Source organism: Trachinotus anak, unplaced genomic scaffold, assembly GCF_046630095.1.
Source record: "Trachinotus anak isolate AG129_WGS33_773 ecotype Australia unplaced genomic scaffold, CSIRO_AGI_Tana_v1 ptg000013l, whole genome shotgun sequence".
NCBI lineage: Eukaryota > Metazoa > Chordata > Actinopteri > Carangiformes > Carangidae > Trachinotus > Trachinotus anak.
Window position 1 is genome coordinate 11,954,550 of NW_027273864.1, and position 23,992 is coordinate 11,978,541.

Below are 23,992 nucleotides of genomic sequence, written 5' to 3' on the forward strand. Positions count from 1 at the left end.
TGCAATTTCCTCCAAGATGTCTCTGTATTTTGCTGCATCCATTCTCCTCTCACGAGGGCCTACTACAGAAACATCTGAGAGAAATCACCACAGCATGGTGCTGCCCCCCACCATGAGTCATGGTGGATATGTATTTCTGCTGATGTGCAGTGTGGGACTTCCACTAAACACATCATTTAGCATAAAGGTCAAAAATATGTTGCTTTTTTTTATAATATGCTTTTATCAAACAGACCAGTTATTTTCCAACAAGCTGTGACTGGTGAAGCACCAAGGCAACAGTATTTGTATGCATGTCTCCCATTTTACCCAGTGAACCCTGTACCGCCTTTACACTTGTTGTAAGCCTTTTGATGGCTTCTGCCACTAGTGCTCTTCTTCAAAAACATTCTTAATTTTGGAAGACAGCCGACTCTCAGCAGATTTATAAATATGCCACTGTTTATGGTCATACACTAAGTGATATTCAGTGCTTTGCAAATTGTCTTGTATCCATCCCCTGACCGGTTCTTTTCAATGCCATTGTTTAAGCTTTTTTTGCAACAGACATTTGGACTTGTCATAGTAAGAAAAGGACTCTAAATTGCCTGTAGGTGTGAGACAAATGGTTGTTTGTCTCTATATGTCAAACCTGTGATAGACTGGTGTCCTGTCCAGGTTGAACCCCGCCCTTGCCCAGTGTCAGCTGGGATTGGCTGCAGCCCTCCTGCAACCTTGTACAGATAAGCGTTACAGTATAGATAATGGATGGATGGATAGTAGGAAAAGAGCAAGCATTATTAACAATGGCTGTTCTATTCAAGTGTCACAGTCAACCATGATGATGTGACAGTGAGCAGGACCCTGAAACTGAAGCAGTGACATAACTCATCATTCATTTTATTATTCGACCGTTGCTTTTTGTACTGTGACAAGTCAAAATCTTCTCCATGAAAAAAAATGTTTGTTTACTTTTTCCCTATGATGTAGTTTTACAAATGAACTTATCAGCTGTTGGAACTTCCAGTGTGATAAACTTATGGTAACTTGTCATACCTTGATGACACACAGGGGTTTTCCATTCCACTAATAATACATCTGGTATGAACAAAAGATGATGACAGCAGCACTTAGGTGTGTTCCACAATAAATGGGCGAATACTGCACTTGTGCAATCAGTTGTAATTATTATATTTTACAGATATTTTATGACTTTGACATTTAAAAGTCTTATCTGCTGATTTGTGTGAAAACTTCTGAACTGGATCATTGTTGTTTAGTAGTAAAACATGAAGTCCAGCGTGGTCAACATGAAAGGAACTGTTCATAATTTTGTGTGTTTGTAATTGTAAAAGCATTAACGCTACATTGTGAGATACCTTTCACTGGTGTCTCCGCTGGGCTTTATACCTGAGGTGCATTTAAACAGGTAACACATTCATTCATTCACGAAGGGTGATTCCCACTCGCGTCCTCATCAGAGACGGGGCATCCCTTGATTTCCCACCCGCGACCCAACTCTCGCGAGATAATAATTATCGCCCGGGGGCGCGCAGCGGCGTGCGCGTCCACGTTTCCGCGCCCCCGCCGAGCGGATCGAGAACAGAAACAGGGTGAAAAATCCAGCGAAAGCTAGTCCAGACTGAGCTTCCTGACCCCGGCGTGTTGTGTGGAGGAAGTTGGCGCCTAACGCCCCGACGTGCACGGAGAGGTGGGGAATTTTCTTTGCTGCACGACTGCAACGAGGTTTGCACAGCCAGCCGGTTGAAGTTTCGTGTGATTCGGGACCGTCTGCGCCTCGAGTTGCTGTGTGGAGCAGCAGAAACCGCACCACGTCGTGCCACACACACGGGGAGGAGGAGAGGAGAGAGGGCAGAAGTTTCCGCTGGCTTGTTTTGTCACTGCGGGGCTGGTAAATCCGCAGGAATGTCGCAGAAGGAGAGACCCACTTTCTACCGACAGGAACTCAACAAAACCGTGTGGGAGGTCCCGGAGCGCTACCAGAACTTGTCCCCCGTCGGCTCCGGCGCGTACGGATCCGTGTGGTAAGCAGTTGTTGCAGAGTAGTGTCGAGAGCACACAGTGCGATTGCACAACAGTGAAACGGGTTCCCACCACCCTCGCAGGCCCGTCAGAGCTGCCTCTTCGCGGGCTGCTTATCAGTCTGTGGAGGGTGCCAGCGGCGGAGGGGAAAATATTACTTGTGCATTTTTGTTTACATGTTCATACTTTGGCTTTTACGAATCGAGGGCGCACAGTGCACGCTTCGGGGTGGCTCACATTTCTTCGGCGGGCGGGGATTATTTTTGTTTTTGTGCACATTTTTTTTTTTTGCTTTGCTCTCTTAGTTGCGATTGTCCTGTGAACACCTGTATGTCCCGCTGGTTTGGCAGAAAACATGCTGGCAGCCCCAGAAGCAAGTTTAACTACATCCCAAGTGTTACATGTGCAGACGAGGTGCTTACTATTATTATTATTTTAATGGCTTTATCAAGTCTGTCTTGTGAAGAAGGCTGATGAGTGGCATGTCCATGCTTGCATCATCAGCCAGAGTGGTGCCTCCTGATGAGATATGATCTGTGCTCATGATAAGAGAGAGGGGGGGGTTAACAACACCTAGTGAAACAATCGCCGTCCATTGGAATAGTATTGTAGTCCTGCACGTACAACCTGGCACTTTACACATCCGCACATTGCATGTATTATGTATTATGTATTTTCAGTTGGGTGCAGCCTGCAGAGTACCAGAAGATCACGTGGTTTTCGGAAAGTAGGCCCCCCTAGTGCATAGTGAGAGATTTCTATAGGAGCTCATCCAACGACGATGATGACTCTAGAATGATGTCACCCTTTCTCCCCTTGTGGTACACCCATGACTCACAGTCCCGAGGTTAGGTAGTGGCCTCAACTGTGACGCCTTTTAGTCATCACAAAGTCATGGATGGCATCGTACCGTAATTAGAACTTCATTATTAATTTTGACCCTACTTCCAAGTGTGTGTGTGTGTTTGTTTTTTCAGCTATTAGTGGTGAATAAAGGGGTAAACCATGCCCTCATTTAGTTATTATGACAGTCACTGGAAAGGAGATACCAGTGCAAATGAAAGGCATAAATATATACACTGTCTTGGGATGGAAATCTATGTGAGAGGTATTCCTGAGAGGTGCACTAATAATATATAGAGTCTGGGCAAAAAGAGCCGACTGCATCATTCTTTCTCTGCTCGGAAGTTGCCTTTGAGGAAATTCCTTTGTGTTTTCCTCTGTATTTGACAATATCCCCAGTCAGAGCCAGGAGTTATGGGCTTATCTCTTGGAAACATGATCACAAAGCCTTTTGAGTACTATAGCTTACAATGAATTCTGTAAGTAAAGTGGTCCAAACAGCAGGGTGTCGTTAAACCCCTTCAGAAGGTATCTGTAAAGTATAAATAACCATGCAGCACCTACTCCAGCATGTGACGGCTGCTGGTCGGCTGGACGCATGCTTTCAGTCGCATAGCCTGCGGAGTCTTTGTTGTCGCTGCCATGATGTTCCTCAGGTTCTCAGCTTGAATTCTTCCCATTATGTGAATATGGAGAGCATTTCATATTAGGGGTTTTAAAATAATTTTCCCCATCAATCTGTAACTCTGATACAAGACTTCTAAAAAAAACACTCTACCACCATCTCCATATTTCTGACCCGTCTCCTGCTTTTTAAATGTCAGACTTGGAGGAGATCCAGGGTTAGTGTGTGGAAAGAAAGAGCTTACAGTGAATGCTGCTGGTGGGGATTACAGTATGGACTGTGTGCCGAGTGCCTCGTCTTTTTTAGTTTAGGTTTCTCAGCTGAGCAAAAACAAGTGTGAAACACATACAGGCCCACGTGACATGTATGTTTATTAATTTAATAGTTCAGTTTCAACTTCAAAATGATAGAACCGAGCAACATGGCTTAAAAATCTGTCTAAATATTTGTTGCTAAACATTAATAAGCTTTTTAATAACTATTTTAAATAAGAAAAAATTCTAGAGACAAACCAGTTAAGGAATCCTGAATAAAAAAGCCTGTAATGCCAAAGACAGTAGCTGACTTATCATGGGAAAGAGCAGGACATGTATCATACAATCGCCTGCATTTCTCCGAATGGAAAATGCATCAAGCCAATTGTATTGTTGCACTGATGCAAGTGAAACCTTGCCTGTGCGTAGAAGAAGTATAACCTGTTGTGGACAAAGGCATTTTAAACCTTATTTTGGGCAAAGTCGCCAAACTTTTTAATCAGTTTTTATCAGATTTTGCTGTTGATTCTTGAAAGCAGTTTTATGTTATGTTTTATTGAATGTGCATTCATGCCCAGGGGACATTGCCAAGATGGCAGCCGAGTGGCAAGACTTGCCTACAAGGACTCTGCAGAAACTCATGTAGGAACATACCGTTTTCCTGCATTCTCCCAGACATTTATATAATAGCTTTTTGGGTGTTCCCTCATTTTTGAAACACGGTGTCATTTAAAACTGCTATTGATTTGTTTAAACAGCGAATTTCTGCAAATTTAGAAGACAAAAAGTTTTCTGTGCAAAAAACAGGTGCCGTGCTTAACTGCTCTCTATACTTACATTTCTCATACCTGAATATGACTTGAAAGTGGTTCTGCTCATTTTTTTTTGTTACATGTCCAGCAAGTGTTTATTTTGCAAGCTTTCACAGGTGTTTTTAGTGCCAGCTCACAGTTTGCTCTGACGGCTCCTTCAGTAGCTTCAGCACCCGGCAGCACATGCATTTCCCCGCCAGTCAGTGTCAGCTTTGGAGATTTTTTTCCTCGATCTTGCGCCTTCTTCATTCTTTATACGAATATAAAAATAATAAGACTATAAGAAATATATTCTTTAGAGACCGTATGTAGCTTCACATATTTTGCTGATTAAGGGGGGATTGAATAATGAGGCTAATCTGGTGCGAAGGTGCAATATTGTGGCAAGCTCTGGCTGACACACTTGGTTTTAACCTCACAGAAATGTGCACTGACTTGTCAGCTCTGCAAACAAACAGGAGGCTTAAGCTTGAAACTAGCAATTTTATATGACTTCAGCTCCAACACTCATGTGAGGTACATGACTGAATGCAACTGGGACGTCAGAAGAGTAAAACCATTCATTTTGGTATGAAGTTACGGATCAGGCTCGTGAGCCTCAAAATATCTTGGCATGCAGACATCATGAGCACTGTGATACTTAAAAAGGGAGAACTTTTTCATTGCTTTCAAAATATCCAGCCGGTGGTGTCCAAAACATGATTGCTCTCGTGGGATCCTGCTTGTTGACATCAAAAATAGAGCTAGAAAGATTTATTGGCCGGTTTTAGTGTATTGCAGAGTTATACATGTTTATTATGTCTTAAAAATAACTATCGGCTTCTACAGTTGGATCTAAAAGTCTGAGACAATTTTTCCATTCACTTGTCTGAGAGCTCACTGTAGCAACAGTCTGTCTGCCATCCTCTAAAATGGATGAAATCAGAGAATATTTGTACAGCATTCGTTGTCATTTGGTTTTCTTTAAGTAAAAAATTATTTAGAAGTATGGGATATTCCTGGAATTGAAGCCCATGTTGCGTACACAGATGTTTCAGCATATTGCTGGTGTCTCCACCCTTACTCGAAATTACTGTACACACATTACAACTAGCACTGTCATCATCTTTCTTCGTGGAATGAAACCACTCTTTGGATCAGTTCTTCCTCGCTGTTGTGACTCCTTCTTGGTGCGAGTTTCGAGCTGAATAGACGCATGAGTTTGACATTATTGTTTTGCAATACACAGCTGTCAGAAAAAAAACATGCACTGATAAAAGGAATTGATAAGCTCAGAGACATACCACTTTGATGGTTTGGACAATTTAGAACTAGTTCTCGGTTCCCATCCCGACACAGTGGTAAGGCTGGTTATGCTCCTTCTAAGTGCATGGTGTGTACATGCCCATATCTTCACAAATGATGCATGTCTCAGAAAAAATGCCGAACATTTTGCCTACAAATCTATAAAACATTTGGAAAACACATGCAAACTGGAGGACGAATTCTTGCTTAAATGTTTTGTTTTAAAGTCTAACCACTGCACCTGAACTAATCACAGATAAAGAGAAACCTTATGTTTTAGTTGAGTTGGAAAAGTTGAGGCACATGTTACTTGTTGTCAGTCAACTTAATTTCAAAGATCAAGTGGACCCTGCATTTCAAGACTTGATTCTCAAACGTCTGAGCAGATCAGCCAAGACCACATGGTTCTGGGAACCAGTTTATCTGGCAGAATGAGGAGGGATAGTTGAGGAGTTTACTTTAATCAGTAGCTTTGTTTGCAGACCAGATGGGAAAATTAGTGTGTTTATATGCCCTGTAATAATTTGATTACAGCTGAGATTATTGCTTCTGCTATGTAAACATTTTAACCAGGTTATCATATGTGCACTAAGGTCATAATTATGCTAAGCATGGTTGTTTTTATTAGAGCTGGATTATTAAATCAGAATGCCTGCCATATGTACAGCAAAAAGAGATCAGTAAAACCCATTTACCCTCTAACATTGATGTGTGAGTGGCACAGATGAAATAAGGTTATGTGAGAACTGAGAAACGTTACTGGGCCTTAGGTCATTGAGTGCATAGCAAAACATTTACTGTTTGTAGATTTGGATCTCACAGTGCATCATGATGATGTGTCTCCAGCTACAGGAAAGCGAGATGACGACAGGGAATGTGGAACTGATCAATGCTTCATCTCACTATTAATCTTTTTAACATGCATGCAGATGTTTTAGTTGTCCCTCAAGCGCTGGTCTTCAACATCTGGAGTATATGCTTGTAATATGATGCTGACTTTGACATCAGATTTAATAGCAAAAATAGTAATGAAGATGAGATGGATAAAAAAAAATGCTAATCACTGTTTTTTGATGATATATGATAGATGTTATAGACTTGTGGTTAACACTTCCTTTGCATTCTGTTCAAATTTACTCAAAATGATGTCACATATGTCGTACTGTGCTTGCCAAGATTTTATAGTGCCAGTCATGATCATCAGCACAAATGTACCCACGTAACAGACTCTGATGGGGAATTTTATTCATGCATGTGCAGCATGGCCAAGGTAGAGAAAAACACCGTTCGTTCACCAGTTAATCTTGACCAAAAGCTGCACAAGAAGTGCATCACAGTTTTAGTGACAGGTGTAGAAATGTATTTCCTGAAATGTGGGTGATTGATGACAGTTTTATGCAATAGCCTTTATTCCTTCCTCCCTTGAATCTCTTGCGAACCTTATTTCTGAAATAAAGGGAATTGATGGCAAGAGGAAGGAGGGGACAGTTACTACACACATCTCAACAAGTCATCTACAGTACACATTTTTCCTGTCCACTAACTCAGTGTGTTAGTCAACATACTGATGATGATCACTGCTTCCCCATCATGCTGACCTCAAAACGTTGCTGCTTTTATAGCCCACATTTTTATGGCCATTTGTTATTGCACTTCCATTTATTACTGACTAATTGTGTGGTGTATGCTTAGAGCAGTCTTGTTTGCCCTGCAGATTAGCAGCAGTTTTAAAGACAGTGTGCATGTGTCTTTGTTTTGCCATTTACCTTTGGTATACTCTTTGTTTACTGAGTCAGACTTTTCCTTTACAAGTGACATGTATAAAAGTTGTTCGGCAAGCCAGGAACACAGAGTACATTGGGTGTGGAACATTATCTCTGACTTACTGGAAAAAACACGCTGCTTATCTTAATGTTCTTACTATGGATGCGTGGCACTCAGATCATGTATCACCAACACAGCATTACTTTTTAGGTTACTATTGGTGGAATTATACACTAAAACATGGGAGCTGCCAGTCGTGTGTTTTGCAAAGGTCATCGGTTCAGATCTCTCAATCAGTTTGTGAAACACGTCCAGAGAGGAAATGATTCTCATCTCCTCCCGTAACATGTTATGGTGACTCTGCTTTGAGCTGAGGTCAGACTGTGTCAGTATTTCAGGTAGTGTTAGTGATTTGCTCCTTTTGTATAAAGAAGTTTTGACTACTCCCTGCAGCTCCTCCTCTGTATTTAGTTTGTGTATAATTCAGTTTGCAAAACCAGTTTGATGAAAAATAAAGTAAACCCCTATTCAATTCAATTTCAATTCAGTTATGTCTTTTGGTCCATATACATATAAAACACATACAAAAAAACAACCCCTCAGTGTAACATTTAGACCCCCTACAAGGTCAGACCACAGTGGCAGGAAATGGCATGTGTCTGCACAAAACTAAGCACAGATTTTTAAGACTGATTTTGCAATCATCCATTTGTGTTTCAGCTCAAGTGATTGACCTGGAAGGAATGTGGTTTATTGTAAGTGGGTTGTGTTCCCTCACAGTACAGGAAATGCAGCAATGTCACACTTCTTGGGGAGGCAAGGCCCATCTGCCTCTCTCTCTCTCTCTCTACTGCCCTCACAGTGTCTTTGTGTCTGTCTGTGTCTTGACATATTTATTTTTCATTATCCTGGCAAAAGCATGGCTACTTTCTACCCTTAAACTATGTTCTGCAGTTTTTAGCAACACTGCTCACTTCAGCCTTACATATTTTGCAGGCAAACAACAGGAGCACATTTCACTCTGAGCTTTTATGTTACATTTTCTTTGTCTATGTTCTTTTTGCCACACCTACTTTTTTCTTTTTTTTTCTTTTGCACTGGCTCTATGCTGATAGTGGGGTATTCTGTTACATCATTATAATGAAATGAGTAAAATAACATATCAAAGGATGAATGAGGACAAAAGGAAACACAGCCATGCATACTCACACGGACAGCTCCAGCAGAGTCACAGGGCAGGTGCTGGTTTCAATTGATTTGATATGATTTAGTCTGCTGGGGTAAATTGGGTCGCGCAGTAAAATTACCTTTTTTTTTTTTTTAAATGACATTTTTTGTGTTTGTTTGTTCCTGTTTCAATATATTCTAATGCTGTAGGTGTTATGTCCTTGTTTTTCAAGTTATAAAAGCGTCAATACTAGTGCTTTGATTGATTGCTTCTATTAACAGACAAGTGGAATTTAAGAATAAAGAATAAGAAATTCTCAAATGCAGCTGTAATAACAGATTTACAGGACCAAGTGTCAAGTGGTTTTGGACATCATGTGCTAAGCCAGACAGTTGAGGTTGGGTTACATTTATGGAGCTGACAGCCAGGAACATGTAAACAACATTAATATGAAAAAAAATTGTCTGAACACTGTTTTGTGTAACCAAATGTTCATGTGGTCAACACATTATGTTCATTATTTTATTTTTTTTTGTAAACAGCTAGTGGATTTTCACACTCTTGTGTTGTACACAATGCAGGTGATATTTAATAACGCGTTCAGTCATGTTCCCTATTCAGCCTTAAGCTTCAGATTATTATTAAGAAGCGAAACCATGAGATCAATGTTATGCAATTACTTGTGTTTTGTTTACTGGGTTATGGCCACCTACGCAGTCTAGTGAAGTATCTTATTATCACTTAAATCAAGGGAAATGTTTCAGGCTTTGACACGACAATTGTTATTAGCTTGATGTAATGAGTTCACTTTTTACTGTTAACCGCTTTCAACGACTTGATTATTTCCTTTTTTTCAGTTCAGCATATGATGTGAAGACAGACCTAAAGATAGCTGTGAAGAAGTTGTCTAGACCCTTCCAGTCCATCATCCACGCAAAGAGAACCTACAGAGAGCTGCGGCTGCTCAAACACATGAAGCACGAGAATGTAAGTCACCTGCAGTCAGCCCCTGCTACCTTCGCCCCCCAGCCTTAAATCTCTGGCTCGAGTCTGACTTCTGTGTACAGTGTATGCATTGTTCTGTAGTTTAACTCTGAAGGAAAAGACTGCAAAAGCAGTCACTACTCCCAGTTGCTTATAATGTTATGTCTGTTTGACTTGCAGCATATGACGGTTGAAGCTTATTTAGCTCTGCTCTCAGGAATGTGGCTTTGTGTATAGACACCCATGTGACTAAAAAGTTGACAGGGAACTAAAACTAGAAACTGAAACCAGTATACATGCATAATTGCTGACCTTAGTCTCTTTTTATGTCAAATATCTGCAAGTGTTTGTCCAAATTCTGAGTGTAAAGTTGATCTTTGGGCTACCAGAAAAGTCCCATTTACCATTCACACAGACTTCTTTTGTAAAGAAGGTAAACAAAATCCCAGTGAAGACACTGTAATGCAATGTATTCGTGGTACATGCATACATCACAAAACAGACATCCACTCTGTAAACATCCAAGGCCTAGAACAGACGGGTAAGCTATAGAGCAGAGCTGGGTGTGCAGCCCAACACCTCCCTGCCCCTCCAGCTGACTGTAAAATCCCTCCTGCCCATGCCACAACAACAGGAGCTGAACAGTATCAGTGGATTTATGAAAAGAACACACACATACTCACACTGGCCTCAAGCAAAAAGGGAGGTTTTGTTGGGTGTGATGTCCTGTGAGATGAGATTTGTGAGATGAGTGATCAAAGCATGTGGCACTGCACCACTTGTTGGTCTTCATACCATTTTACTTTTATTTTTTTTGGCCAGTGGCTTGAGTTACCCTCCAGCAATCTCTGCTTTGGTTTTGGTGTTCTGAGACTCTTGTGTGCATGTGTATATACTGTGCATACAGACACTTGCCCACATACTCAACACAAACACAGTTCCCAGTTCCTGTGTGCTACTGCTGCATCCAGCTAACATTTCAACCAAATAGAGAGGATCCTTATGTGTTATGTAATGGCAGTCGCACGATTCCTCAATCTGAAGAGCAAGAGATGGGTTTCTGTATGCTGTGTGGGAGCAAGTGAGCTGGTGATTGGTGTGTGGCAGTATGTGAGTAAGACTTTTAGGTTCTGCAGGGGTCTTTTTAGGGGGATAAAGGCGGATTGGAATTGTAAAGTTTGCTCAGTAATTCACTATTAGCTATTGTAACAGGTAAAATGGCTTGTTGTAAGAGCTAACTGATGAGTGACAGGGTGGACTGCTGCTTTCTCTAGTATCTCCAACCTGCAAGCACAGTGAAGTGAATCAGTTTTAGATGACGCACTCAGAGGGAAAAAAGAAACTGCAGCTTGAGGAATTATGAAAAGTCTCAGAGGGGAAAACCCACCAGCAGCAGTTACAGACCAACGGTAGAACAGATCTCACAGTGAAATGAAAACCCATCTCTAGGAAGTTAATGTGATTTCATATGAACATTATTTTACCTCGCCTAATTGCCTTGAAAAACTCATCACACACACACCCAAGAATTCATGCATCAACTATTCAGTGACTCTAGATGCCAACGTATGCTGGTGTCTCGTCAACCTAATAACTGACTGAGATGAAGTTATTAACAAAAGATCTGATTTGGAATTGTTGATACCTTTAGCATCCAGAAGTCCAGAACTTGAAAAATATGACTGATTTTAAGGCTGCTTCTGGATGCACTGATGTTATATAAATGTGACTAAAAAGAAAATGCAGTTTTTGTGTGCATGCATGTGTTTAAACAAATGGCCAAGAGGAAGCAATTTATGTAAAGTACATCACATGATGCTTGCCAAACCATGCTGAAAAAAAAACCAGGCCTCCTTATGTTGTGAAAATGATCCATTTGAAACATAATTTCATGCCAAAACATAATTTAAACTAGCTGGGATTCAGTACTTGCATGCTCAGCTCAACGCTCGCGCAACATTACAGGATATTACATATCCTGGATCTTGTTTGCTATACGAGTTCTTATTTCTCTGCTTGAACAGATTGAACTCTCTTGTTTGGTAGTTTGGGAATTAGTGTTGCGTGGTGCACTGGTACTACTGGTAAAATACCTGCATTCATTTGATAAATGTGTTCAGCATTATACAGAATCGGTGCCTGCATCATTAATCATTGTGCTCAATTCCAGATGTTAATGTCAGTAAAACTCTGACTTGTTACAAAATCAAAATTGAATCTGCTTTGTGTGTGTTGCAGCGGTCCAATGGGTTTATTTAAAAGGTTATTTTGCCATTTGTGATCATTAATGAACATATTGTTGTCAGGTTCTGTTTCACCATAACAGAAAAAATTGCGTAAAGCTGTTCTTTTTTTGTTCTTAACGCATCAGTGTTTTAATCCCCACCTATGCTTCACATAGAGAGGGATTCTGTGTTTTGCTCACACTGTTGCCAGGAGACTCCCTGGGTTTGGATTTTTGGAAAGCCTGAGTGAACCAATCAGCTGTTTGTTGTGGCTCCAGTCCACCAATCAGCTTTGGGTTTGTGCCCTGTGTGGGCGGGCTGTTCCTGTGTTTTTACAATACCTATCCACCTCAGTCTCTCTCTCCAGGGGGTGGGGGCAGTCAAGGCTGCTTTCTTCCAGTGTGCCTCCATCTATATGTTCATGCATGAATGTGTGCAGACAGTTACTGAACATAAACATGCGATTATCCTCAAATATGTTTCTCTTCGCCCTTCCTCTTTCCTTGATTTTGTTCAAACTGAGACATTGGATAAGACGACAGATAATCATCGAACTGTTGTTTATACACAGCCTCTCATATTTTGTTGGTTTCACACATTATACGTGGTTTTCCTGTCATGCAGTCACAAACTCGCACATCTTGCAAGTGGCACATACAGCAGTTGAAAGACCATGCCAACACACATAATCTCCAAAACCTTTGTAATGTATGAATAAAAGCACACACTCAGAATTTAAATGATATTGGAAACAACTGGCCATTGTTGGAATAAGCATGTGAAACCAGTTAGATTTACATCAATCTAAAATGACACATTACTCTCAAATTTATGTTTTCTTTTGTTCATACTTACTGGTGCCTGTAGTGTCATGTTGATTCCAGACTTTATCAGATAAGGTCTGCTGCTTCCTCTGAAATTATATCTGTTGTGGTTGTTATCAGCCAAATTTATGTGATTCAACCACTTACCAACCAAAACAGGGTCAAATGATAACCTGTCTGTTACTTTACATGATAGCTAGTATGAGTCCTTGAAACTTGAGTAGTGTAACAGGGCAGGAATTCCCTGCTTGTTTGACTCAAACAAATGAAACCTGAGATATGGAAGAGGAGGAGAACATCTAGTGCTTTGATTCTGTAGAAATGGTAGAAATGTCATGCACTTGTTGTTTGTTGATAAGGACAAACAAACTGGCAGTCAACAACTGTGGTGACTGTGCTATCAGAAAGGAAACAGCACATGTTTTTAGATTGAAAGATGTGCATGCTGATATTCCAAGTTATCAAGTGGTTGTTTAGCGAACACCAAATGAAAACTGTTTTTGTTCATTTGGAATCTTTGTCATATAAAATCGTTTTTGTGAATGTTTTCTGACCTCTCAACCTCCCTTTTTGTCTTCAGGTGATCGGCCTATTAGATGTTTTCACACCAGCGACAAGCTTAGAGGAGTTCAATGATGTGTAAGTCACTTTTTTTATTTATTTATTTATTTTTTGTCTCTGACTCCTTGGTGTTGATATTTGAAGTCCATTTCTCTGCCTCCTTTCCACCTGAGCTTCTGTAGCTTTAGTTTCCCTTGTTCTAACACAATGAAACCCCTCACATCAGCAGATGATTGCAAGATTAACACCAGACTGAAACTAGAGTTACCAAGACATTATAATCCTGCAGCTCTTAAACTTCATGCAAGTCTGCCATGTGGCGGGTTGTACCAAGGTGAATGGAGGGGGAACATGTGCGCTGTTCACATCACAGCTAGTCACCATGGTAACAGCCATCTGGCAGTCTCTGGGGGTACTTTGTGTGTGTGTGTGTGTGTGTGTGTGTGTGTGTGTGTGTGTGTGTGTGTGTGTGTGTGTGTGTGTGTGTGTGTGTGTGTGTGTGGAATACTCGATCAGTGTCCTTGAATTCTCCACATGGTGTGGCGTCATCAGCATGTTGTACATTTGTGGAAATGTGAGATGAACCTACACACAAAAGCAGACACCCAGCACTGGAGCTGCACAATAAAGATTGACATTTCTCTTTCAGGTGACCAGTAATACAGACAGAAACATGCTGAAATTAATCCTTAAAGTGAACTACACGAGAGGCAGATGCATGCACAATGCTCACAGGCCAATCTCTTGTTGTTGAATGGGGTCAGATGAAGCTGATAGACAATGCACACACTTCACATACAACACTTCTGCTACAGTTGGCCTCCTTCAGCTGATACAAACATTCCACTATCAAGAAATTTGTGAAAAAATTCTGCTTTGCCCATCCTTTTTATATCAGTTCTTTCCCCATTCTTGCTTTCTTAAAGCAAGAATGAATGTGTGAACAACTGACCTCTCTTATAATATAGGCATAGTTACAAAGAATAGTAATGTAGTTGTTATTATGTATTATGTTATTGGAGACCACGTCTGATTGGCTGTATGATTTGCAGGTACTTGGTGACCCACCTAATGGGCGCAGACCTCAACAACATAGTCAAGTGTCAGAAGCTGACAGATGACCACGTCCAGTTCCTCATCTACCAGATTCTCAGAGGCTTAAAGGTCAGTGAAGTTCACAGTGAAACACCATTTCTTCTGCTTGACAGTGACCTCCCTGATGACTCCCTTACATCCTTAGACTGCTATTACTAAACTGATTCTGAAATTGTGTGTTAGGAATTGGCCTTTTTAAAGATTTTCTGTAACATGACCTTTGACATCTGATGCAGTAACCCCAAAGTAAGAAGGACCATTGTCAAGGTATCTGAGCCTAAAGTTACTGTAAATCATAATTTCTGATGGACACAATACTTAATGCTTGTCACCGTGATATAAGTAACACTAAAATCTGGTACAATGGCATATACGACAAACGCTGCTAATATTTAAGAGAGGCTTCCATACCCCATCATTTTATTAGTTCAAACAGTGTAGCACATTTTATGGTTTAGGTAAATCCTGTATCTGCGTCACGTGGTTGCACACACACAAACACAGTCAGCTATTAAGTTGTAAGTCATCATTATTTTCTTCTTTTCTCCCACAGTACATCCATTCTGCAGATATCATCCACAGAGTAAGTGATGACCCTGATGCATGAGCTTAAAGTTGAATAAGTTATTTTTCTTTTGTCCAGAGAATACACGTCCTTTACTGATCAAACATCTTGAAAGTGGATCAGTTATAAGGTGTCTGGCAAACAGAGACAAGGAGAAAGTGATGTGCATAACAATATCAGCAGGATGACTTCTGTCTTGCCTTTCTCCTCAGGACCTGAAGCCCAGTAATCTGGCTGTGAATGAAGACTGTGAGCTCAAGGTCAGAAATAGTCTACTTAAAACTATTTTCCCTATCTGTGATTTAGGGTATTAAGGTTTGCGGTCTCCTTTTTATTTATTTTTTTCTTAACTCCTTTGTCCCTGCTCCTTTTTGCTCCTTTTTTTTTTTTTTTTTTTTTTTTACATCTCTTCATCTGTCAGATCCTGGACTTTGGTTTGGCGCGGCACACAGATGATGAAATGACAGGCTACGTAGCCACCCGGTGGTACCGAGCTCCAGAGATTATGCTCAACTGGATGCACTACAACATGACAGGTACACACAGACATTCAGTCATAATTTATTTCAGGCTGCAGCCAAATACAATATTACATCATGTCCGATTTCACATAATTTAATTTTTGTAGAAATAGCCCTCTAACATCTGTTTGTTTAGGGCTTTTGCGATTCACAAAATTTGCCATTTAATTTGACAAAGGGACTTGAACAATAATGACAAAAAATAATTGGGTTTTTGTTGTTTGCAGTACACACTGCTGATATAAAGAATATAATTTCAGCAGATATATTTAACTTTCTTCTCTGGCGTCACTTGTTAAGTGTTTATTACATAAGAAATGATGAGGGTGATTTTAGAGGAACTAGGACAGCTTTTCAATTTTCTGCCTTATTCATCATGACGTTAAGTTGTAGCACTAACCAGAGCGTCCAAAACGGACATTAGCCTTGGTGGATGGCATTTGATTCTGCTTTGCACCTGTCCTTCTAAAGTATTCACCAAGCTACATATATATATATATATTTTTTTTTATAGTGGATATCTGGTCGGTGGGCTGCATCATGGCTGAACTACTAACTGGACGGACACTCTTCCCTGGTACAGACCGTATCCTTCTACCACTGTCACAGCCATACAAAAATAAAATGGCTTTTTGGAGTCAACTGTTGGGTGGATCTTGAAGATGTATTATATGGATGCAATCTGCTCTATTTTGTATATACTTCTGATTAGATTCACAGAAATTGCATGAGAATTATGGTCTGTTATACTGCCAGGCTCTAACACAAAATGTTACTTTGTCACTGTGAACACCGCAGGGTTTCAAACACACAATTTCACCTACTTCAAGCTGACTCAAAAGCTGTGCTGAGTATTGAATTTTGTGAGCTGCATGCCAGAATAGTCAAGGAAGTGTGTGTGTGTGTGTGTGTGTGTGTGTGTGTGTGTGTGTGTGTGTGTGTGTGTGTGTGTGTGTGTGTGTGTGTGTGTGTGTGTGTGTGTGTGTGTGTGTGTGTGTGTGTGTGTGTGTGTGTGTGTGTGTGTGTGTGTGTGTGTGTGTGTGTGTGTGTGTGTGAGTGTGTGTGTGTGAGTGTGAGTGTGTGTGTGTGTGTGTGTGAGAGTGAGATAGAAGTTAGAGCCCACTGTGGGCTATGATTCATTGCTACCCGCTGTTGTCTCCACTGTTTCTCCACGATACAGTACACCTTCCTGTTTGCCTCCCATACACAGCAGCAGAGCATTCAGATGTTTGAACACAAAAACTCACAGGAAGACATAGTGTAATTAGGACATGCTGGTGAATAATGTTTGTCATACCTGCTCTAAATGATCAATCAGACCTGTGCGTGCGTTCAACAGTGTTCCCTCTCACCAAACTTACATGTCCAAAAGAAGTGGTGGAGCTGCTCAACTACAAAGCTTAGTTGAATACACAGCAGTCTGTCTGGTCTACCTCATTTTACCTGTCTCAATGGAAGGTGAGCTTTGTTCATGAGGCTGCAGGTGTGTGGGAGGAAATCTGACAGAGCAAGAAATCCAACAATCCATCACAATATAATTACAGGTGCAGTGTGCAGGAGCTGTGTAAAGTATTTATTCCTTTTTGTATTGATTTAAAGATAGAAAGGGTGAACAACACGCCTATACTAATTTACTAATGATAGCTCAGCTACATATACTTTTATCAGGTTGGGTTTGGTGTAGCACGTGAGAAGCAGACACACTAGTATGACCAGATCAATTCAAATTGTCAGTGAGCAATTCACTGACAATAAAAATGCAATTTAGCGCAATGATTGCCAGTAGATCAATTAGTCTACTGGCAGAAAATTTTTAAAATATTCTGTTCTACTATTTATAGTTTCAGATGTTTTTCAAGAAAAAATGCTAAACATTCTCTGGTTTCAGCAGTAACAACCTGCTGCTTTTCACAGTTTTATATAATTGAAAGTAATACAGTATACATTTTTGTCTCCAGTGACATTTAATAGTCCAAATGCTAAAAACAATACTAATCGATAATGAAAGTAATCATTAGTTTGCAACCATCTTTGCTTTTTGCAAATGACCTAATACTGCATGCCATGATGCTTGGTTTTGCCTAATAAAACAGCACAATCTAACCCTGAGTAATAAATGACATAGTGCTGATGAATGTGAGAGCTTTCAAACTTAATTCAAAATTCACCATTGTAATAATCAGCTATGTATCACAGCGTACGACACAGTCACATTTGAGTTGTCAATACCATGGTAAACAATTTTTCTGACTGTTGAATGAATGAAAAGGTTTCATCCAACACCTTTATCTGGTGACAGCTTTGACTGTTGTACCTCTCACCCCTCTCTCTTTATCCAACACCCTCCATCCCTCCTGTTTTCCTTCATGTGAGTGTGGTAGACATTGATCAGTTGAAGCTTATAATGATGCTCGTCGGAACCCCAGGGCCTGAACTCTTGATGAAAATCTCTTCGGAGTCAGTGAGTGTCAAGTTCTATCCCACTTAGTTTTGTTGCACTGCCCCTCCTGCCTGTGTTTGTGTTGCCTCCATGTTGCCCTGGCAAGAGATAAGACAGTCTACTACTTTGTATCGATGCTACCACCTCTAAGCTGCACTCTGAAAGTGTGTGTTTTCTAAATGGCTTCATTTGCACTTTAGCACAAGGCTTTGATTTCCACTTGTCTCTAGCATGTACTATAACTTTCTACAGTCTACTAATCTCTTTATATGACAGAGTAAGAGGCCGCTGGTGCAGCCCTGGGTTACAGTGTCCATAAATCGCTTATTATAATACAGTTAGAATCAGTCAAGGGTTGCTGTATATCAAAGCTCAAAAAACTGTCTTCCTCCCTCTGCCATCCTCTTCATCCTCTCTCCTTGTGTGCCCCCCATTCCCATTTTTTCACCCCACCATACATAAACTACCCCAACTACCCATGCTCTTTGACCTGCTGACCTCCTTGTTATGATGCCCCTTGACTCAGAAGCTGTAGATATAAACCAGCTGCAGCAGATAATGCGCCTGACGGGGACACCCCCAGCCTCCCTCATAAGCAGGATGCCCAGCCATGAGGTGAGACATGTGCCCTCCTCCTTCCCACGTGCCCTCGCCCTTCCCCCGGCTGGAATCAGGGCCGAGCAGCAGCCGTCCATCAAATATTCCTGTTTACAAACAGATACTGTTAGAAATGCTGTATTGAAATATTTCCTACCAGTCCTTTTCTGCATATCAGCCTCTGCTCTCACTCCACTTATTCTGTTTCCTCTCTGACTCACCGTGCTTGTCACAGCGAGGCTTCCCAAAGTGCTTTGCCAGTGCAGCTAGTGTATTCTGATGTGCAACACATCCTGATTCTGAAAATTAAGGCACAATATTTGTTCATGCGTGTGATTTGGGTGTTAAAGTGCTGGAAGCATGGAAGGATGTACAGTATATTTTTGCTTCAGGTAAATTTAGTAAATCAGTGTTAAGTATGTGAAAAGATGTCAGCTGTAGCATTGTAAAGGCCTTTAACTACCTGATTTCTTTAAGATCTTTCACATTTTTGTACATGGTTTCTCACAGGCGAGGAACTACATTAACTCACTTCCCCACATGCCCAAGAGGAACTTTGCTGATGTGTTCATTGGCGCCAACCCTCTTGGTAAGTTTCCTTCTCACCGTCAGACTCTGATTTACACAGCTCCTGGCTCACTGAGTCCCTCTAGTGGTATTGCAAAGACAGTTTTTTTTGTGAGGGTTATCCTCAATTACTGTACATGTTAAATCACACAGTATGGAAAAACTCTAAATATAGCAATGAAATTACACAGTTTAAACACTTATCCACCTTCACACCTTAAGCTTGCTTTATTTGGCCTGGATGAAGGGAAAATATTGCATGCGAGGAGTGAACATAAGACTGATGGGTAACTCACTGATGGGACGGTTTGGGTTCTTGTCATCCTGCATCATCATCACCCATGTGGGAAAATCGAATTCAGATGACTAACAGCAAGTTGTGCAACACTTTAAAGTTGTGCACTTTTACGTCCGCTGGTGTCACAAAATGCTCACAGAAAATATAAGTGTCATCAGTATTATTAGGCTACAAATTCACAGCATGCTCTGGATAATGACAAACAGGCATGATGAAAAAGAAGTGTTGGACAGAAATGTTACAGATGGTGTTATTGTTTTAATGTTTACACTTTTAATGGACATGGTTGCACATGGTTTATACAGATCAACTATAAGGTCATTTCACGATCAGCAGATGGATTTGTTGGAAGTTTAGCTTTTGAAATCATGTTAAAATCTTATATTTACTTTAAAAAAAAAGAGTTTGAGAGTGGTCATGATCCTCTTTTCAGACACTCTGGGTCCGTGTTGTTTAGTCCACACAAGGGTCTGATTGACAGTTTTCACACCAGCCCAAATGAACCGTACTAACACGGCCAACACACCAGGGTTTGTTTTAACCGAACCAAACACATTAAGTGTGAAAGCCCCCAGGGAATAGGGACTAGTGTTTGGATGGATATTTTTAAGTGATTAAACAACAGCTTGTCATTATTAACTTTCTCTAGAACTGACTTTCCAAGTAAACATTTTTTTTTTGTTTGCTCTTTGCCCATTTACTTTCATGCTCTGTCTTGTACTTTCTGTCATATTCACCACTGTTCCTCTCATTGCTGCTTTGTTTAAGCGGTGGACTTGCTGGAGAAAATGCTGGTGTTGGACACAGACAAGCGGATCACAGCAACAGAGGCTCTCGCCCACCCGTACTTTGCCCAGTACCACGATCCGGACGACGAGCCTGAAGCGGAGCCTTATGACCAGAGCTTTGAGAGCCGTGAGCTGCTAATTGAGGAATGGAAGAGTAAGTTGGCACATTGTAGATTCCTAGGCTATGATTTGGGTAGAAAATGGTTATATTTAAGTTATGAGTTCAATATATTGGTAAATAATTGTATGCATCCTGCTTTATTTTTCACAGAATTAACCTACGAGGAGGTACTCAGCTTTGTGCCGCCATCGTTTGATGGAGATGAGATGGAATCCTGAGGAGGAGGCATCTTTTCTTCCATCTTTGGTTCTCCAAGAGACACTCTTTAAGGACTATCAGTCTCATGTGACTATCCACCACTGTCCTCACACACATGCACAACCATGACATTCAAGTGCCTGCCGTCAGTCATCTCTGGGGGACGTTGCGATATCAGAGATGAAACTCTACATCCTGTTCATCCCGCCCCCCACTTTGCTGTTTTTTTTGTTTTACTTTGCATCCCAACGTGCTGAGGCAGACTTTAATTCTCCTTATATTTTTAGTTAGTTTTTGCCCGAGACATTTATTGTTTATATTGTGCCCCCTCTTTGACTCACAAAGCTAGAAATTACATGTCAGTATCTAATTGCAAATTGGAGAAATTGAACCGCTGATATGTATTTTATAAAGCTGTGCTTATTAGCAATAATTAATACTGTAGAAAAAAGTTTGAAACCATGATATGTCGAAAGTTTATCTTTTCTCCACACATTGAATTAAATACTATATCCATCAGTGCATAGAACTGTGTAAATATGACAGCAAACAGTATTTGTACAGGAGTACATCAGACAAAACAATTACCATATGTGCATAATAGTCATTATTTGCTGGGATACACCTCAGCTGACCCCTTTGACAGTATGAATTTTATCACTAGAGTTTAGCCTGAAATGGCATATAAAAAGATACCGTATGTAATTTATTACCAATGTGTACAGAATAGGCTAAAATATGTAAAATATTCATCTGTAAAATTCAAGGCTTCCTATTTCTTGTTGTTGGATTTGAAGGCTTACTGTGTCCCGTTTTTTAAAAAAAAATATGAGTTTGGAGAGTGTGGCTTATGTATCACCCTTTAAACATTTAGTTTAATTTCCACTCCTTTCCTCCATATCAATTCTTTTAGCACTTCTGTGTTGTCGTTTCATAAGAATGTTTTAGCAAATAGTCACCTGCAGGACCACTTAAGCATGATAAAGCCAGATTAGGTTGAGTAGTTTATTGAAATTTGATGTTTTCCATCACAACATCAACTGACAGTGTAATTTAATGATATTGCATTTATAAAACACAGTACTATTAATGTTTATTGAATGTTGGGGGAACCAGTTTACCCTGTATTTATGATCTTTTGTTATGTTGTTTGTATATCGATGTAAAAGAGAATATTATTTGTCAGAATTTAAGGTTCTTTTTATTATTTATGGACATCTTACTGTATCAGAAACCAAATGTATCAATAACATCAACATCAGTAATCTCATATGTCAGTTGAGCCGTGGTGACTGCAGTTACAGCTTGTGTATCAGAGCCAACAATGTTATTAACTTGGTGCAGACAACCATATCAGTTTAAATTTGTGTGACAAACTCATTAGTTCTGAGTTTTTAAAAAGTTGCTGAAAATGTGTTTATCTTATTGTGTTCCAAATTTAAAATGATCCTGTTTTCAAAGAAAAAAGCAATAGAAAACATATCTAGAAATCAAAGAAAATCAGATATGATAACTAAGTCAACATTAACATTGACCAACACACCACTGCAGACTCTTCATTCTGAAGTGTGAAAATGTTTACTAAGAAAATGTTGTGTGAACCTTTTTAGAAATCAAACAGCACTCACATGTGACATACAAGCTATATCCACAGTTGCTTTGGTTAAAGTCAACCAAACAATACCAGTGTCTTCACAATTTCATTTGCAACTGCTTTCATGTAACTTTGTTTCCATGTAGTCTTTTTTCTAATGTATTATTTTATTCTTTTGTATGTGTTAAATCAAGATTTGATGGTATTCTGGAATATTGATTGTTTTTATGAGCAATGCTAGAACCATATTTGTTGTTCATTCGAATAATTTCGTAGGGCACGTTTGTGGAAAAGAGTGTACGTTTACTCACTGGATGCTGAAGGGCAATGCTGAAGCCTCATACTTTGTCATTTTAAAACAACTGCATCAATTAGATAGAATATTTATCTTGTTCATATCCCAGTGTCAGCAGTTAATTTGGTTATTGGTTATGCTTTCTTTGCCTGAGATGTGTTCATATCTTTTTACTATGTTCTTTATCATATGTACCAAGACAGCAGGCCACGCCACCTGTAAATACCACCATTAGAAAATAAAGACTACTATTTTTCAAACCTGTAATGGTGTACAGTATATTGTGTGTATTTTTAGCTGTCAGTGTGTCACCAGTGGGCGGCAGCATAGCACAAGTAGAGGGGGTCATGTAGGATGACCAAGGCTACAGTGAAAGGAAGGTGAAGCAAAACAAACACAGAGCTTAATTGTCAACTTCAGTTTATTCACACTGCAAATTCACTCAGTTAGTCACTGCACACTTAACAGGCAGTAGTAAGTTGAATGTTTGCCCAATCAGTGCAAGGGTTAGTAAATTAATGAAGAAAACTGATAAGTCAATTTACATTCTTGATATCTCTCACCAGCTTTATGTGAAACGTAATTTCTGAGTCCTATGTTTTTAGGGAATCCTATTGAGACTTCTACACCATGTAGAACAGATTGCTGACATACTGCTCCTTGTGGGTTGATGGCTGCTTTAGTGTTTTCTTCTGGTGGTGAAATATATGACATGAAATTGAAATTATGACTTTCAATCTTTAAAAAAATATATGACATTAAATTGAAATTATAACTCCATTCAGTTCAGTGCATGTAGTACATGCAGCTACAGTCTTCTTGTTCTGGTATGAAAAGTAATTTTTAGTATGCGCAGCTTTGATTTGTGGAACAGGGCTCTCTCTCCTTTTATTTTCACCTGCATGGTAACAGACTCATAGAAATTAGACAGGGGATGTCTATTTATCATGAACTCTGACCTTATCTGAAAGGTATATACTAGATTAAATAGTGCCTTAACTTGCTATGTAAATAATAGAGAAATTACCCCTGTGACAGCCATGGGAGTTGGCAACTGCTCTAAGACCCCAAGCTAATCAACACAGAATCAACTGATGAGCTGCATTATTATTAGCAAATCCTGTGGCCCTTTGTCAAATCTAGTCCCATATTGTTTACTATTTTTGTTTGTATTGTGGTCATAAGGTTCATTTTTCCCAATAAAATTGTTTTTATTACCACAAACAAACACATTGTTATCATTCCACAGGAGTACTTGTTACACTTGATTTAACATGAACTTGAGGACAACAATATACATACACCCATACTGCATAGATGACAGTGGGTTTCACATATCAGTCTGGCCATAACAATTCCTAGACCCGCTCTTGGTACGTGAATGTCTCAGAGCCTTGATGCTGCGCGGCTACAAAACGACACATGAGAAAATGGGCTATATTAATTTGGTGATTGTTTCAATGTGTTTCCCCAAAGACACTTTACATATAACAAACACTGTCAGCTGTTCGCCTTTTCTATACACCCCGCCCCCTACACCTCATCCC

General features: G+C 40.0%; 1 protein-coding gene across 3 annotated transcripts; it reads left to right on the forward strand.

Annotated features, from left to right (window-relative positions):
- The first annotated feature begins 1,565 nt into the window (after nucleotides 1–1,565).
- Nucleotides 1,566–22,712, forward strand: mapk14b (mitogen-activated protein kinase 14b). Of its 3 annotated transcripts, none has more exons than XM_071494779.1 (12): nucleotides 1,566–2,024; nucleotides 9,630–9,759; nucleotides 13,386–13,444; nucleotides 14,419–14,530; nucleotides 15,015–15,044; nucleotides 15,239–15,286; nucleotides 15,448–15,562; nucleotides 16,062–16,133; nucleotides 18,523–18,602; nucleotides 19,095–19,173; nucleotides 20,218–20,391; nucleotides 20,509–22,712. In XM_071494779.1, exons 1-12 carry the CDS (start codon nucleotides 1,906–1,908, stop codon nucleotides 20,574–20,576), a joined length of 1,086 nt encoding a protein of 361 aa, XP_071350880.1. In that variant the 5' UTR covers nucleotides 1,566–1,905; the 3' UTR covers nucleotides 20,577–22,712. The 3 variants fall into 3 exon arrangements, 2 of the variants coding, with proteins under 2 accessions (XP_071350880.1, XP_071350881.1); XM_071494780.1 differs by lacking the exon at nucleotides 18,523–18,602 and adding an exon at nucleotides 17,929–18,008 and having other exon boundaries at nucleotides 1,620–2,024; XR_011693242.1 differs by lacking the exons at nucleotides 20,218–20,391; nucleotides 20,509–22,712 and adding an exon at nucleotides 17,929–18,008 and having other exon boundaries at nucleotides 1,620–2,024; nucleotides 18,514–18,602; nucleotides 19,095–19,137.
- Nucleotides 22,713–23,992: the final 1,280 nt, after the last annotated feature.